General features: G+C 41.3%; 1 protein-coding gene across 1 annotated transcript in view; it reads left to right on the plus strand.

The window, feature by feature from the left end:
• The window catches only part of dock5 (dedicator of cytokinesis 5), a 39,443-nt gene extending 25,406 nt beyond the window's left edge, over positions 1 to 14,037 (plus strand). The window contains exons 23-47 of the mRNA XM_035658164.1: positions 695 to 790; positions 2,132 to 2,230; positions 2,563 to 2,733; positions 2,840 to 2,940; positions 3,025 to 3,083; positions 3,322 to 3,476; positions 3,603 to 3,688; positions 4,012 to 4,168; positions 4,305 to 4,345; positions 4,428 to 4,518; positions 4,643 to 4,762; positions 5,026 to 5,115; positions 5,573 to 5,677; positions 5,948 to 6,089; positions 7,029 to 7,110; positions 7,222 to 7,306; positions 7,484 to 7,570; positions 7,662 to 7,838; positions 9,747 to 9,830; positions 9,919 to 10,056; positions 10,290 to 10,462; positions 10,643 to 10,787; positions 10,982 to 11,141; positions 11,417 to 11,535; positions 11,669 to 14,037. Of these exons, the coding sequence (XP_035514057.1) occupies positions 695 to 790; positions 2,132 to 2,230; positions 2,563 to 2,733; positions 2,840 to 2,940; positions 3,025 to 3,083; positions 3,322 to 3,476; positions 3,603 to 3,688; positions 4,012 to 4,168; positions 4,305 to 4,345; positions 4,428 to 4,518; positions 4,643 to 4,762; positions 5,026 to 5,115; positions 5,573 to 5,677; positions 5,948 to 6,089; positions 7,029 to 7,110; positions 7,222 to 7,306; positions 7,484 to 7,570; positions 7,662 to 7,838; positions 9,747 to 9,830; positions 9,919 to 10,056; positions 10,290 to 10,462; positions 10,643 to 10,787; positions 10,982 to 11,141; positions 11,417 to 11,535; positions 11,669 to 11,752 (2,847 nt within the window). The 3' untranslated portion in view covers positions 11,753 to 14,037. The remainder of the gene's footprint in view (positions 1 to 694; positions 791 to 2,131; positions 2,231 to 2,562; positions 2,734 to 2,839; positions 2,941 to 3,024; positions 3,084 to 3,321; positions 3,477 to 3,602; positions 3,689 to 4,011; positions 4,169 to 4,304; positions 4,346 to 4,427; positions 4,519 to 4,642; positions 4,763 to 5,025; positions 5,116 to 5,572; positions 5,678 to 5,947; positions 6,090 to 7,028; positions 7,111 to 7,221; positions 7,307 to 7,483; positions 7,571 to 7,661; positions 7,839 to 9,746; positions 9,831 to 9,918; positions 10,057 to 10,289; positions 10,463 to 10,642; positions 10,788 to 10,981; positions 11,142 to 11,416; positions 11,536 to 11,668) is intronic.
• Positions 14,038 to 16,076: the final 2,039 nt, after the last annotated feature.

A 16,076-nucleotide genomic window follows, 5' to 3' on the forward strand; every position in this document is an offset into this window, starting at 1 on the left:
TTTTATTTCTGACATTTGTCTCCACGCCGACACAATGGAGGCGAATGGAATTTTGTTTGTGACGCTCACAGCACTGAAAAATGTCAGCATCTCTGGATAATCCAGAAACCTCACTGAGAGCCATTTTTGACATCAGAAAATGGTGACAAATGTCAATCACAGTCTCTTAAAGTCTGAGGTGACACCTTTAAAGTTCCCCTCCAGGCATGTATTAAGACATATATACAAAAAGACTGCTTAGAATAACAATGTGTATGTTTTGTCTGCCAAAAAAAGCAACATTTTCCACATTAAAAGCCTTACAAAAAAATCGGTGAATATGCAAATTTAGTTCAAGTTTTCCTGCTGGACACAAGAAGTCCATTCTCAGTGTGTGTGCTCTGGTGGATCACACTGTATACGTTGGATACTGGACCAGGACTGACTTCCTGATCCATTTTTGATGATTAACAATAATAACTGGAACAGTATTTCTAGGAAGACCCCTCCATTACAGACCTCCATTACATTATAGTGGAAGACATGTACCTCCAAACCTGAACAAATAAAACCAAAACAATCTCCAAGAATGTGAGAGAATTGTGTTGTTCTTTCCCTTTTTTTGTTGTAATTTGTGTGAGCCGACCTTCTGCAGATTGCCTATGTCGCTGCGTTTCAGCCGGTAATTGTACCTGCGGCTGTTCTGTCTGTGCAGGGTCCAACCAGAGGCCACGTTCAGCTGATAATGGAGCGGCTTCTTCGCAGGGTTAATCGCACTGTCATCAGCATGGACAGATCCTCCCCTCTCATTGTAAGACACACTGCAGTGTCACAGAGGAAGTATCTCCTTGACGACTGCACCCTCAGCATTCATTTTACTATTAATAATACTGACATTAACACTTTATATGAAGGTGCACATATTCACGATTAACTAGTAACCTATTAACATGCATATTAGTAGCATATTGGCTCTTTGTTAGTCATTATAAAGCAGTTATTTATGCATTATTCTGCAGTTTTCCCTTACTAACCTCCTAATTACTACTTATTGATAGTAAGTAAGGAAGTTGCTGTACATGAATTATGGTCTTAATACGCTTTGCTCAGTATGGGCCTTATATGGTGTTAGTACCACCAGAATACTAATGAATATAATCTATTCTGTTCCTATGTAAGTATTAATAGTGTCAAAATAACCCTAAATGAAGTCTTCAGCTCAGAATATGTCCCTCATTCTACATTGAGCTGTTCCCACGCATCCTGGAAATTCATTAGAATGACCAAATATCCTGGAAATGTTGTTGTCTTAAAAGTTTTTAATTGTATATTAGCCCCTCACTCAGATCTCCCACATAAACCTAAGGGAAGCTCAGTGGAAGTTCAGCAGACGGTCTTATCTACATGCATACAGCCTTTAAATGATCACATTTGTTGCTGTGGTTGATAAATACACACACAGTGATGTTAACTTTACTTGCAACAAACACTTTAACTTTCTAGAAGATTACTTTTTTGTAAAATAAAGTAAACTCTACTTGATTTGAGTCTGTAAACTGAAGTCAATTCGTCTGTGGCGAGAACAGCATTGTGGGCTGAAAATGATTTCTTAAAAAGAGCAGGAACCCTGTTAGCAAGACCTTAAACTTTAAACTTTGATCATTTTAAAATTGCATAAGGTTTCAATATAAGTTGAAAACAAGTTTAATAATTCGTATAAGTTTCCAAGACTTTGGCCCACACTGAGAAAAGTATATTAATTATGAACACTGAAGAATGAGGAAAATATTCTGGGTAAAAATACTTCATTTAGAGTTATTAGGACACTTGAATAACAGACATTTAATAAGTGTTATATAAGGAATAAATGTAAGGCCTATACTGAGCAAAGCACCTAAGATCATCAAAGTCTTATTTAATGCAGAATAAGGCACAACAAGTGCTTTAAAATGACTAATAAAGAGTTAATATGCTACTAATATGCATGCTAATAAATCATCAAACACATAACATAAAGTGTTGCCATACATTCATATGGTAGCACACCAGTCTTTTAAGAGTCATAACAATAACAAACAATGTAAGTGCAGTTTTTTTTTGATAGAAATGCCTCTCAGTGAAATCATGTGAGTAATAGTTGACTCCTCTGCAGGGCCACTATCTTGCCTGCATGACGGCCATCCTGAAGCAAATGGATGACATGCATTACGCCCACTACATCAGCACCTTCAAGACCAGACAGGATATCATTGTAAGTGTCCCGGTTCCTCCCCTGTTGGCTACAACTTGTCCTGAAACATCTCATCAATAACAGGCATTAAACCAGCCCGGCCACTTACTGCTCCTTAAGAGAATATTGATTATAGACATTTAATGCGATGGATTGGACTGACATGATGAGGATGTCAGTGGGCCTCCATTAAGCCACGGGAGCATTATATGTGTGTGTGTGTGTGTGTGTGTGTGACATGTCGCAGTGCTGGATTTGCTTAGTGTGGGTCTATTGGATATTACTGTTATTGTCCTTAAAGCGGCAGTGTGCATACACTCGCAGTAAAGATTTTATTCTCGTGCTGCCCTCAGGACTTCCTCATGGAGACATTCATCATGTTCAAGGACCTCATGGGAAACGTCTTCCCCGCCGACTGGATGATCATGAACCTGGTGCAGATGCAGGTCTTCCTGAGGGCCATAAACCAGTACTCGGACGTCCTCAACATGTACTTCCTGGACCAGGCACATTTTGAACTGCAGGTGTGTCTGGAGGTCACATTTTTTATTAAACACAAAGTCAAAAGCTGGTGTTATGAGAAGGTAATTATGGTATTAATATTTGAAAACCTCTGCTTCGCCCTTGCAGCTGTGGAATAACTACTTTCATTTGACTGTGGCGTTCCTCACCCACACGACACTGCAGCTGGAGTCCTTCTCTCAAGAGAAACGAAACAAGATACTGAACAAGTGAGATCATTTACAATTAATCAAAAAGATTATTAAAATAGAGAGAACTTAATTTAACTGCTCTTTGATTTAAATTGACTACAGATACGGGGACATGAGGAAGAATATTGGATTTAAGATCAGAGATATGTGGTACAATCTCGGTAAGTATTTTGCTTCTATTATCATAGAGTTTGTGGAATTGTTTATTCAGTGCCTGCCAGTAATGCAAGGGGAATAACAAGACAATATTTTATATTGTCCAGTTTCACAGTGTGTTGTTGTTTTGTTTACCACATTATTAGATTTGTCCTCTGTTTGTCGAGGAATGAAAGTGCAGCTTATTGCCTTCTCAAATCATACTATGATATTTCTGTGTGATAATGTTTTGTTGTCCCTCAGGCCCCCACAAAATGAAGTTCATCCCAGCCATGGTCGGGCCCATTCTGGAGGTCACTCTGGTGCCCGAGCCCGAACTCAGGAAAGCTACCATCCCTATCTTCTTTGATATGATGCAGTGTGAGCACAACTTCAACCCTGGACGCACGTTTGAAACGGTAGCTACCTCAGAAGTTTAGCTCTTTGGTGTCTTTCGGGTGGAATTCGGCTGGAGCTGCTCCTGGCTAAATATGACATTTATGATGTGCATAATGGCATGTTTTTTTTTCTTCTTATCTTTGCAGTTTGAGAATGAACTGATAACAAAGTTGGATCAAGAGGTAGAAGGAGGCCGAGGGGATCAGCAGTACAAAGTCCTGCTGGAGAAAACGTAAGGCAGAGGAGGATCAAACAGAGAATATTTCTTTTATTCTGAAAGTTGTTTAAGTAGTACAACGCTCCAATCAAAAATCCTTCAATTCTGTGTGATAGAGAATTCACATAGGATTACTGCCAGCTTCAACAAAGGCCTTTATGATTGTGTTTTTTAAAAATCCTCCAGGAGACAGAAGGACAAGAAGGTCTGTTAGAATTGTGAGCAACCTCTAATCAATAGAAACCCCTCGGAGACAGAATATACAATCCCAAACAATTGCAAACACAGGTTTTAAAGCGGTGTGTAAGAGTACTCTGTGAATCTGTTTGTGTGTGCAGGTTACTGGAGCACTGCAGACGCCACAGATACCTGTCACAGTCAGGAGAGGAGCTGGCTCTGCTGCTGAGCAGCCTGCTGGAGAATCTCCTGGCGTACCGCACCATCACACACGACGAGAGCCCCGAGCACCGCATGAGCTGCACCGTCAACGTGCTGGTACGCCTACTGTATATTTGCCAAAGGGGGGTTACGCTGTGTGCGAATGTACAGAAAGCAATCATGTGTACTGTTCTGCAAATTGCATGAGAGAAAATGTTTTCAAGAGTGTGCATTTAGGGTTTTTCTCTTGCAGAATTTCTACAAAGAAAAGAAGAGGGAGGATATTTACATCCGGTGAGTCAGACAGACACACGGAGCGTCTGGTTTTTTGGACCAAATGCCTAACGGTATATAACTGATGTACTCTTGTAACCAGGTACTTGTACAAGCTGCGAGATTTGCACCTGGATTGTGAGAACTACACAGAGGCGGCCTACACTCTGCTGCTACATGCTGAATTACTTGAGGTTTCTGACACATCAAAGTCTTTTTTTCTTTTCAGTCTAAACAAGATGAGAATTTGATGTTTATTATGCTGTTTAATCTTTGCTGATATCAACATGCTTCTGAATGTTAATTTGCTTCACCCAGTGGTCTGACAAAACCTGCGCACCTCATCTGATACCCAGAGACGGGGAGCACGTCTGGACCCAGCAGGAGCTTAAAGAGAGGCTCTTCCAGGAGATCATATGCTATTTGGACAAGGGCAAGGTGAGTATTAACCGCTGTGCACATGAGCCGGTGTCAAAAGTTAGTGTTGTGAAACCTGTGGGGGAAGTTACTTCAGCTCGCCCAGCAGCCGCAGGGTTCTTTGTTGTGTCACTGGCTGCTACTGTACACATCCACTGTTCTGAGGTGGGGGGTTTCGCCTCGGGGAGCCAGATGGCGAGTCTAGCTCATGCCTCTGTTTTCTTTTTTTTTAATGTTCTTGTTTTATGTTCCCTTTTAACTGAGCGATGCACGTGTCTCCTCAGATGTGGGAGAAGGCTATCGAGCTGGGCAAGCAGCTGGCCAAGATGCACGAGAGCCACATGTTTGACTTCATGGAGCTGAGCGAGCTGCTGGTATGAGTGCAAGTAATTCAAACTAAAGATTTATAAAGCGATATGAAAACAACTTGAATGTAGACGGTGTAGTGTTACTGCCTCATTAAGACGTTTGAGATTCATGTGGACAACAGTATTCCAGCTCGTACGACGCTGCGTGAGATTAGTTTTAAAAACAACTTGAGAAGATTGGTAAGAGGTAATTGTGTGTTAACCTGTTTACCAGAGAGTGTTTTGTCATGCTGTAGAGTTTAACAGCAAACTGAATCTATTTATAGTCTCTCAGCAACTGTGGCTTAGTATGATTGTGCTCCAGTAATCTTCTCATAATTACATAAAAGAAAACAAGAGCAACACGCATTCCTTTTTTGCAGATGTTATTGCAATTTATTTGGAATGATTTCATTTTGTACCCACTAATTATACAACATACTAAATGCTGCAGTCTTACCATCTTCTTTGTCCTCTGTCACAGAAAAAACAAGCCAACTTCTATGAAAATATCATGCATGCGATGCGGCCACAGCCAGAGTACTTCGCTGTCGGATATTATGGCCTTGGATTCCCTTCTTTCCTCCGGGTGAGGAAATGATTACCTGTTTCATTAAATACAGACGTGGAGAAACCATCGTGCTTATGCAATGAGACGGCTTTTTGGAGACATTTCCCGGGGCTATGTGCAATAATGCCGATAAAGGTTATTGGCTTTTTGATGACACAAGAGAATGTCAGAGTGAACAGTCCTGTCACAGCGTTGCACACCTTTCATATATTATGGAGAATGAGTTTGATCATATTTCTAGCTTTTTATTAATTTGTTTGGGTTGCTCGCTGAAATGTTTTGCTACAGAACAAGATGTTCATATACCGAGGGAAGGAGTACGAGTGGCTGGAAGACTTCAGCTTAAAACTGCTCTCTCAGTTCCCCAATGCAACGCGGATGACCAGCACAGCGCCCCCTGGAGACAACATCAGCAACTCATCTGGACAGCGTATCCTTATATAATTTTTTATTTTTTATTTTTATTTTTTTTTTGCTGTATGAGCAGCATGGCTCTGGGATGTTAATGAGGTTTAATTAGTGGGTGAAATATCTCAACAGCTATTGGATGAATTATCCCCCTCAGACATCATCACGTCAATATTTAAAGTTACCCTCCAGCCAAAAATCTGTTTTTCTTCTAGTTCCTACAGTGTGATGTTTGATCTTCACTGTGGCAGAATGATGGTATGTGGCAGAGTTTTGACATATAGAAGGATGGTTTTCACATGTCCATCTGCTGAATGTGGGAAGTTTCCCTGTGCTCTTAAGAAGTCTATCCTTCTTTCTTTTGGGGGGTGGGGGACTTTTCATGCCTTTATTTGGTTAGTGACAGCTTTAAGATAGACTAGAAAGTGGAGAGAGAGCGAGAGAGAGATGATGACACTCAGCAAAGGGCCGCAGGTTGTAGGAAAAAGTAGGAGACATCTTGTGTCCAGCAGGAAAACTTTAGAAATTAACCAAACTTGCATATTCATAGATTAATGAAGAGCAGATTACTTTAAGGATTTCAATGTGGAAATTTCACAATACATGTCTGTAGGGGATCTTAAAATTTCTCTGATACTGATTGGTTTACTAATGACACTCCGTCATCCTCAGCTGTATTTTGTCTTTATTGCTAATTAGCAAATGTCAGCATGCTAAATCAGCTGCAAAATGGTGAACATGGTAAATATACGTGCTGAACAGTGTATTGGCACTGACATTGTGAGCATGTTAGTGTTTAGCTCCGAGCAAAGTCTAAGTGCAGCCTCACAGAGCTGCTAGCATGGCTCTGGGCTCTCAGTCTTGATAATTATAGATTTAAAAGAAAATCACATTCAATACAAGTTTGCATTGTCTGCTCCTCCGCTCTATTTCTGGTCTTATCCTTAGCTGAACCTCACAGACATCCAGTGCTTTACTGTCAAGCCTGTTCTCACCGTGCCGCCCCAGTTTAAAGACAAGGGGGTTCCAGAGCAGATATTAAAGTGCGTAACAGAACACTTAAAGGCTGATTTATTTTCTCGTGAATACCCTGGGATTTATAGTTCTCTGGTCAGACCACTAACTCACCGCTGTCCTTCCCTGTTCTCTTGCAGCTATTACAGAACCAATGAAGTGGACCAGTTCCAGTATTCCAGGCCCTTCAGGAAAGGTGAAAAGGACCCAGACAATGAATTTGCAGTGAGCACTTTTTAAATTTACTCTAAAGCACTAAGCTCATACGTGTGAGCACACACCCATAAATTCCTCAAAAATGCATAAACAACCCTGCCTTTGCGCATACCTCACTCTGAAGATTAATAACAACATTAAAATGTCACCCTTTAATATTTTATTGATATTTATTCTGCCCGACAGACCATGTGGATCGAGAGAACAACTTACATTACCGCCTATCGCTTCCCAGGGATTCTGAAATGGTTTGAAGTAAAATCGGTCTCTGTGGTAAGAAACAACCTTGATGCTAGAACTGTGCTGTTTCTTCTTTCTCTTTAAAAATTCGTCACATTCACTGTTTTATTCTCCTGATGTGCAGGAGGAGATCAGTCCTTTGGAGAACGCTGTGGAGACAATGGAGATGGCCAATGAAAAGCTGAGTAACCTCGTGCAGCAGCAGGCCTGTGATCGCTCGCTGTCCATCAACCCACTGTCCATGATGCTCAGCGGCATTGTTGACCCTGCTGTCATGGGCGGCTTCTCCAACTATGAGAAGGTTTGACTTTTTAGTTCAGACACGAATAAACAAACAGCATTTAAACGGGTCCTCTTGAGGGGTTTGAGATCTTAAAATAACCTTGGAACAAACAAATACAAAATACCACTTCACAGGAAACATACAGAGATATTAAATAATCCCAACCATCATAGAGAATTTCATCAATAAATCCTAATAAGACTAAGAATCTACAGCAATCAATATGTTCACAACATAGGCCGTGTATGAAGATGGACAACCCGTCTCCCACTGTACAAAAATGTTGTGCTGGCAATGTTATTTGGAGCCAGTCTTCGCAGTAGTGACTGGGGTTTATTTGTTCACAGTGACATCATAGTGTGTTAGCATGCACACATTTGCTAATTAGCACTAACCACAATGCAGCTGTGAGGCTGAGCTAAATGCTAACATCAGGATGCAAATATGTGCACAATAATAAGGTTAATATGCACGCAGATGTTTGTCAGCTATACAGTTTACATTGTCAACCATCTTGGATAGTGCATTAGCGTGCTAACCGTAGCTAATTTGTACTAAACAAAAAGCAGAGCAAAGGCTGATGGATGCTGGTGGAGCTAAAAGAAAAGTCAGAGGACTCATTCAACCTTAAAGGACCAGTGTGTGGGATTTAGTGGCATCTGGGGGTGAAGTTGCAGATTTCAACTAGCTATGTCGTCAGTATTTGACAACCTGGGAATGAGAGCGTGTAGGACAAACTACGGTGGTCAAAAACTCGTGAAAAAGGCTGAAGTCCCTATCTAGAGCCAGTGTGGGGTTTGTCCGTTCTGGGCTAATGTAAATATATGGTGGACTCCTAACTAAAACACAATGATTCTTATATTCAGGTGATTATACAACTAATGAAAACACAAGTATGAATATTATATTCCATTTCTGACAACAGATCCTTCTAAATGTTCCACACTGGAGCTTTAACTCAGAAAAACATTCAGGTAGAAACCTCATTTACAATATAGCCGAATATAAACAGCTGGCAGCTGCAACGTAAACCAATCTGTTGATCGTGTTCAATAAGGGTTCACATTTAAAGACAGCACTGTTATGTAAGGGGTTAAAAAAATAGTAAGGGCCTTATAAATCAATAATAAAACACAGTGTCTGTCATGGCTTACAGGGAGAGAGGGTCATCCAATCCTCAGTATTATCACCAGCAATAAATCTTAGTGCAGAGTCAGAGACAGCAGCCAATGGCTTCAGAGTATCACTGTAATCCAAGACTGATAGTGCCTCAATAAGTATCTTTCTACAATGCTGAGGAACACATGTTTTATTCCTGTAGAAGAAGCCATTTTTCCCCTTAATGGATTCATCCTCTGGGGACCATGAACATCTGAACATTTTCTCTCAGTCTGTCCAGTCGTTGTTGAGATATTTCAGTCTGGACCAAAGTGGTCGACCCACAGGCTGACATCTACAGAGCCAGTGCCGCTGGTAATACATCATATTTGGACAGCACTTAGGACTAGAGTACCAGTCTTCAAATCCACTATGCAGGAGTACAGAGCCCCCCCAAAAGTGTGTCCCACTCCTTACAGGCTGCACTGTATTTGTAAGATTTTAGCTGTTTGCTAAATCAGATTCTGCGTGTGTGCACAGTTGGCTCTAAAGTAATTGATTTGGAAAAGAATATACTGCTATCAAACATTGCCAAACTACACTAATAAGAGATAAATCATACAACTGCAAACATTAATATGAATTTGTGAGTCCCTTTTTCATTAACATGAGTTCCGGCTGGCCTCGAGCCTGTTTTGAGTTACAAAGTTTTATTCATAAGGGGGCCGCGTGGCCTCTTTGTCATGCTGTGGAAACCTGTTCATTGTTGCTTGCAGCTATATTTTAAGCAAGCTGCCCAATTTTCATCCTCTTTTTCATCCTCTGTAGGCTTTCTTTACCGACACCTACATCCAAGAGCACCCAGAGGACCACGAGTGCATTGAGGTCCTCAAACACCTCATCGCCCTGCAGGTAGATCCCTCCGCCGTCATTGTCGCCGACACTGGCCTCCGAGCAGAGCATGTTTTGTAACACTAAAGTGCGTGTTCGTCCCCTCTAGATCCCTCTCCTGGCAGATGGGATCCGCCTCCACGGGGAGAAGACGACGGAGCAGCTGAAGCCCTTGCACAACCGTCTGGTTACTTGCTTCCAGGACCTTCGGGAGAAAGTGGAGAAGCATTATGGCGTCATAACCTTGGTGCGTTGCCAGCCTCAAACTCAATTTAATGTAAGAGGGTGCCAACTTAAGCTATTGGCCCTCTTGCCTTCCTATCAAACGCCTTTCATTCAAAGCAGTGTACATTATATTAGCGCAGGACCATAAATCTTCCTTTAGCCGGTCCGTTGCAACCCCCCGAGTTTTGCCTGTCATTGTGCTCCTCCCCTGCCAAGATTCCCCCGGTGATGCTTAATCCCATTTGTGTGTCCCAGCCCTGCTCTCTCACCGAGAGGAAGAAGACTCGTGTGGGCTCGATGGTGATGCCCTACATCCTGTCCTCCACCCTGCGTCGCATGTCCACTGTCTCCACCCTCTCCAACGCCTCCTCCGGCCTCTCCAGCGGCTCCGCATCCTCAGATGGACCCTCCTGCATTTCCTCCCAAGAGTCAGTCTGCATCCTCTCCCTGCTTCCTTTGTCTACCTTTTCCCTCTGTCTAAGTTTTGTCTTGCCGTCACGATGCTTTCCTTAAACACTGACTTTTTGCTCAGATCAAAAGCACTGTGTGTCTTTATGACTGTACATCTGTCTGCGTCTCTTTCTCTGCCCCCGGTTATTCACAAGCAGTTCCTTGTTGTCCCGCCCCAGCGATCGCAGGACCTCGGTTTTATCCCGCTCGGAGGAGGACAACAGGATTGCTAGAAAGAACAGGAAGGAGTGGAGTGTGAGCAAATCCCAGGTGCTGCTGGAGAGGCAGTCGGACGCAGACGAGGTGAGGCCTTATGTTCAGGTGCTATTTTTATACACGTTCTGCTATTTTCACACTTTCTTCAGGTGATTATATAAGCTGTTTACAAAACCATGTCATCCTAATATTAAGTTTCTGTTACTCAGCTGTGAACTGGGAGAGGCCATATTGTGCTTGACTGTTTTACATGGATGCCTCTGTCTTTGTTTTTATTCCAGACTCCTCCAGAGAAGCAGCAGAGGCCCAAGAGTTTACAATTCGGGGACCGACGGCTCACCCTCTCCCTGTTCCAGGGTGTTTCATCCCAGCTCAGCCTGTCTAACCCTCTCAGCCCGCTACCTGCCTCTCCACACACACCACGCACACCACGCAGCTCCAGTATGTAGCAAAACCTCTGCTCTGACAAACACCACAGTGCATGTCATCATTTTACTGTCTCTTAAAAATATGCCTTACACACACACACAGGTAACACACACACACACACACACACAGGTAACACACACACACACACACACACACGGTGAGGGGGAATATCCTGCCTACTAACCTTTTGTAAGCACATTCTGGTCTGTAGCCCTAATCAGGTCACACACACACACTAACGGATGCATGTGTTCTGAAACGCTTTTATTTCCTCTCTCCTGTGCTAGGTTATTCATCGCTTCTCAGTGACAATGATGTCAATACCATTGATACCCCAGGGACCCCCCCACCCATGCCTCCGAAGAAACACCCGCACGAGATTGACAACCCCGGGTTCCCTTCAGAGGTACATCTGCTCGGAGAAAATAGCACACCCTCGCTAATGCATATTTAATGACATGTAAACGTTAAAATATTCTGTTTTTTATTTTTATTTTAAAGTCCTAACGTGAACTCTCTTCTCTCTTCTCTCCCCACAGTTCACTCCGCCGCTGCCAATGAAAATTGAGAGCAAGCCTCCGCCCCCACCTCCGAAAACACGGAAGTCAATGTTCCCGTCATAGAGCACACACCTCAATAAGGCCCTTAAGTTTCCCCCACTTTTTTGCTTTGCCTGCACAGTTTCATTTGTGGCGCCGTGGATGCGGATCTTCGTGGGACATGTGCCAAATGTTCAAATATCTTTCTGATGCCAGTCACTAATAATTCCGAGCAGTCCTTTGTTCTCAAGCTTTAGCTGTTGCTTTGTATTTAAGCCTGGAGAAGAATATGTTAGGGGGTTATTGTCGGAAGAGGGTACTACTGTGCAGAAATGGATATATGATTTTTGGGTACATGAGGTCACTACAACCCTGGATTCAGTGTGCTTTTTAAGAGGTAATGAAACAGTGATTAGATGCTTCTTTTTTTCGGTATGTTGTACAGACTTTATCACTCGCAGGGAAAAGGAATGACCAATGCTGCAATGTAATATTTCACTTTTATGTGTTGGAGTGACACTGGATGATTTTCCCCCTTTAGCTGCATTCCATATGGGAAAAAGCTGCATTAGAACTTGATCAAGAGCAGGGAATACAATGTACAGAATGTATCTGAATATTTTGTGTCCGATGATGGTGTTCAGTAATGTTATGATCAAACCCGTTTTCGTAAAAACCACACTGGATGGCATTAATGAATGTGCAGCAGATTATGCATTTGTTGTGATGTTTTGATGTATGAACTGAATACTGTAACTGGTTCTTCCAGACTGCATCACGTTGATGTTCAGTGGAAGTAAGTTTGACATTTTGGGGAAAATACACTGTCTTGCAGAGACTCAGATGTGAAGATTTATACCGCTCTCATGTCTGTAATGGAAAATATGTAGCTGGAGTAAGAGGTCGGTTAGCTTAGCCCATGAATGACAGTTTTCCTTCAACTAAAACACATCGCTTTGCTTACTTATATTAAACCGTAACCCATGTATAGTGACCGCAGATTGCACCTGATGGTCGGTGTAGCTCACTGCCATCAGTGTGTTGACGTGAAAAGATGAATGAGCAGCGAAAACCTTGTAAAACACAGCGACAAAAAATACAAGTTCTTAAATATATTACAGAGATAATCAGTCATTTACTGGTTAAATCGCAGTCCGATGTTTCAGTATCCCTAGCAGGAAAGTCATAGTCATCGAGTGGATCCCCTGGTTGAGTACTTTAGCTTCTTAAGCTTTAAATGTGCCATCACACCTCCAGCCGAACCGAAATACCAAACCAAATACTTCTTTAGGGACCGCACCAAAGACTGCTATTACAGAGTCAGGGCTGATTTCCTTGTCACAAATATAAGAAAATGTCTCAAAAATAGATGACCATAGTTGTAATAATCAGAACATATGATAAAGGGCGGCTGGAGCTTGATGGATCTACGCCTGGATACATCCTGGCAAGCCTGTAGGGCTGCACAGTTCATCAAATATTATCAAAATTGCAATATGACCCAGTGCGATATTCAAATCGCAGGTAAATTGTGTGAAACAGCATTATAATGAATTATTGTAGTGCTGCAGATATGCCCTGACCTACAAATCTTGTTCTCCATGATGTAAGAAAACCCAGAGATGGACATAAATATAGGTTGAATGTATTCTCTGCCAACTGCCAGGAGTGCTGCTGTTACCTTCACACAGAGCCAGGCTAGCGGTTTCCCCCTGTTTACAGTCTTTATGCTAAGCTAAGCTAATCTCCAGCTACCTATGGACAGAGGGGAGAGTGGTATCAATCTTCTCATATAACTGTCAGCGAGAAAGTAAATAAGCGCACCTCCCAGAAATTCAAACTGGTCCTTTAAAGAACCCTAAACGCTGTACGGTACAAGCATAAATACCTTTTGAAGTTCACTTTAGTTTTCTATTTCAGGTGTTGGTAGTTTTTCTTTTATATCGGTTCATAATGGAGATTTAAATTATTGTTATTCATTGAATTTTGATTCGTGTGCGTATAGTGACGGTTTATTTTTACGCAGCATAAATTCTAATAAATTTCAATTTACTGCTTTAGCTGTTAATTTTTTTTCAAAAGAAGCAACACAGTTTCTGTGCCTTAAGAATCCAGAATCTATACATGTAAGTTGTTTTTAAATGGATCAGAGTTGATTGATATTGATAATTGAGGGTCAGTATTTTAGTTTTATTTCTAGATTTTAAATTGTTTTACAAGGGATTGATTTCTTTTTTTGTACGATACACATTTCCTAACAAGCATCAAAGAAATTTTATACAAACATTGCCTCAAGAGATATATATAATGATTTTTTTATGAACAAGCTGTTGTTGACTGAACAAAAATAAAGACTTATTGAAAGAACAGCTCCCATTTGTTGATGACCTTGATCAGTCTGGAAAGGCATCTTCTCCATCTCTTAACTATGATTGTGTTAACATAGTGAATACAGATTACTCTCTGTGCCTTTTGAATGCTGCTGATAGTGAGAAAAAGGACTAATTCAACCTCAAACATCGAACAAACTGGCATGGAAGTGGTGATTTATGTAGTTCAAACAATTAGAGTAGCTTTGGGGAAATACCTCTAGCTGCAGGAGCTACAGAGAAAACCAATATATTACACATTACTCTTTTCAAAAGTAATATTACAGAAACATTCCTTATTAAGTACTTTTTACTTTTGTTTTCACAGCACAAAATGAAGTCAGTTTCACTTAAAATTACTAAAGCTAATTGATAAAACTGAGTTTGTTTTACTTAAAATGTTCGATGTTATCAGTTTCAACAATCTTTAGAGTTAAATTTACACACAAAATTGGTAACTGTCCCAAAATTCAGATTTACGACGATTAAAATCCAGTTTTATTTGTTAAAATCAAAATAATGGGAATATATCCAGCCGCTGAATGAGAGCATCTTCTATCTCCCAAGCTCCACAATTACAAAAATGAAGCCGAAGGGTGTGATTGGATTGTTGCATTTCAAATCAGTCGGAGGTGCCAACAAAAGTAAGTAAGGTTGTTGAGAGGTAACTGTGATATTATTACTGACATTTATTAGTAATGAGTTACTGTCCAACACCGCTAAAGAGGCATTATCATGGGAGGCCGTGTGACATGTTTATAGGAGTTGTGTGACGGGTTCTGGTCTTGCTAATCTAGATTGCTAATGGCCCTTTCCTTCCTGTCAGATAGTGAAGTATGGGACATCGCTCTCCCTGCAACTCTCAGGAGCAATAACTTTGAAGTGATGTTCACCCATGCAAGGAGAGCGGCGGCGTTGCAACTGCCAGGTTTTTTTGCGAGGCCCAGGAACATCACCATGGAAACGATCTCCATGCTGCAGACATGTTGCTGTAGTAGCTGACGACATTGATCACTTCCTTTTATTAAACATAACAGACGTGTTTCCAGCCTCCTCTCAGCGGACAATACGCCAGTGACACATCTGTGTCTAACTTTGAGTTGTTACACAGTCTGAGGTCACACACACACACACACACACACACACACACACACAGTTTCCATTACCTTGAGACAACGCTCAGTGGAAAGCAGCTGGAAAGTTTTTCCCAGCAGAAAGCCACACAGATGGTCACTTGAATATAATTTTACGAGGGTGGAACTATTTACTTAAGTGTAATTTTGAGCAGGGTGCAGTGGGTTTTGAGAGAGTCTTAAAGCTGCAGTAACTTTTATAAAAATAACTTTTTTCATATTTGCTGAAACTTTCATTGTATCCTGACTGTAGAACATGAGACAGATAATCTGTGCAAACATCAGGTTCCTCTCGCTCCTCCTAGTGATCCTAATGAGCCGAGAAACATGAAAAAGTTGATTGTTGAGTCTTATTCCCAGGTCATCAAATATCTGGGATGCTGGGAATGAGACTCAACAATCAACTCTCTACAAACCTCCAACCCAAAGCGTCGTTATATCTTTTTAAGCTCCAATTGGTTGTTCTCATTCGGGCCCAGTAGAATTTTACAAATGCCATTAGGGGCACTAGGAGGAGATTTCACAGATGATCTTTCTCCTGTTCTTCTGTCCGGTTGGTGTGAAAGTTCCAGCAAATATGACAAAAAATATTTTTATAAAAATGACCTACTGCAGCTTTAAGTTCAATAATCAGAATTTTAGGCGTTGTAATGTTACTTTTATAAAGTTGCCTTTTTTGTCTCGCTTTTATATTTTTGGGAAACATTTGTATTGATCATGCTGTAACAACTACAAAACAAAACCTATACCGATTTCCCATCATATGTTTCTACCTTTTTTTGCCAGTATGGACATAAAAGATCAAGCATGATTTGTGAACTTCTGCAGTGTAAACCAGCAGTGCACAGACACTGAGGATGGACTTTACAGTGAAAGAGGAGACATTTAAAACTTTAGAAATGAGCA

Source organism: Morone saxatilis, unplaced genomic scaffold, assembly GCF_004916995.1.
Source record: "Morone saxatilis isolate NCDOM2014 unplaced genomic scaffold, NCSU_SB_2.0 Contig16, whole genome shotgun sequence".
Classification (NCBI taxonomy): domain Eukaryota; kingdom Metazoa; phylum Chordata; class Actinopteri; family Moronidae; genus Morone; species Morone saxatilis.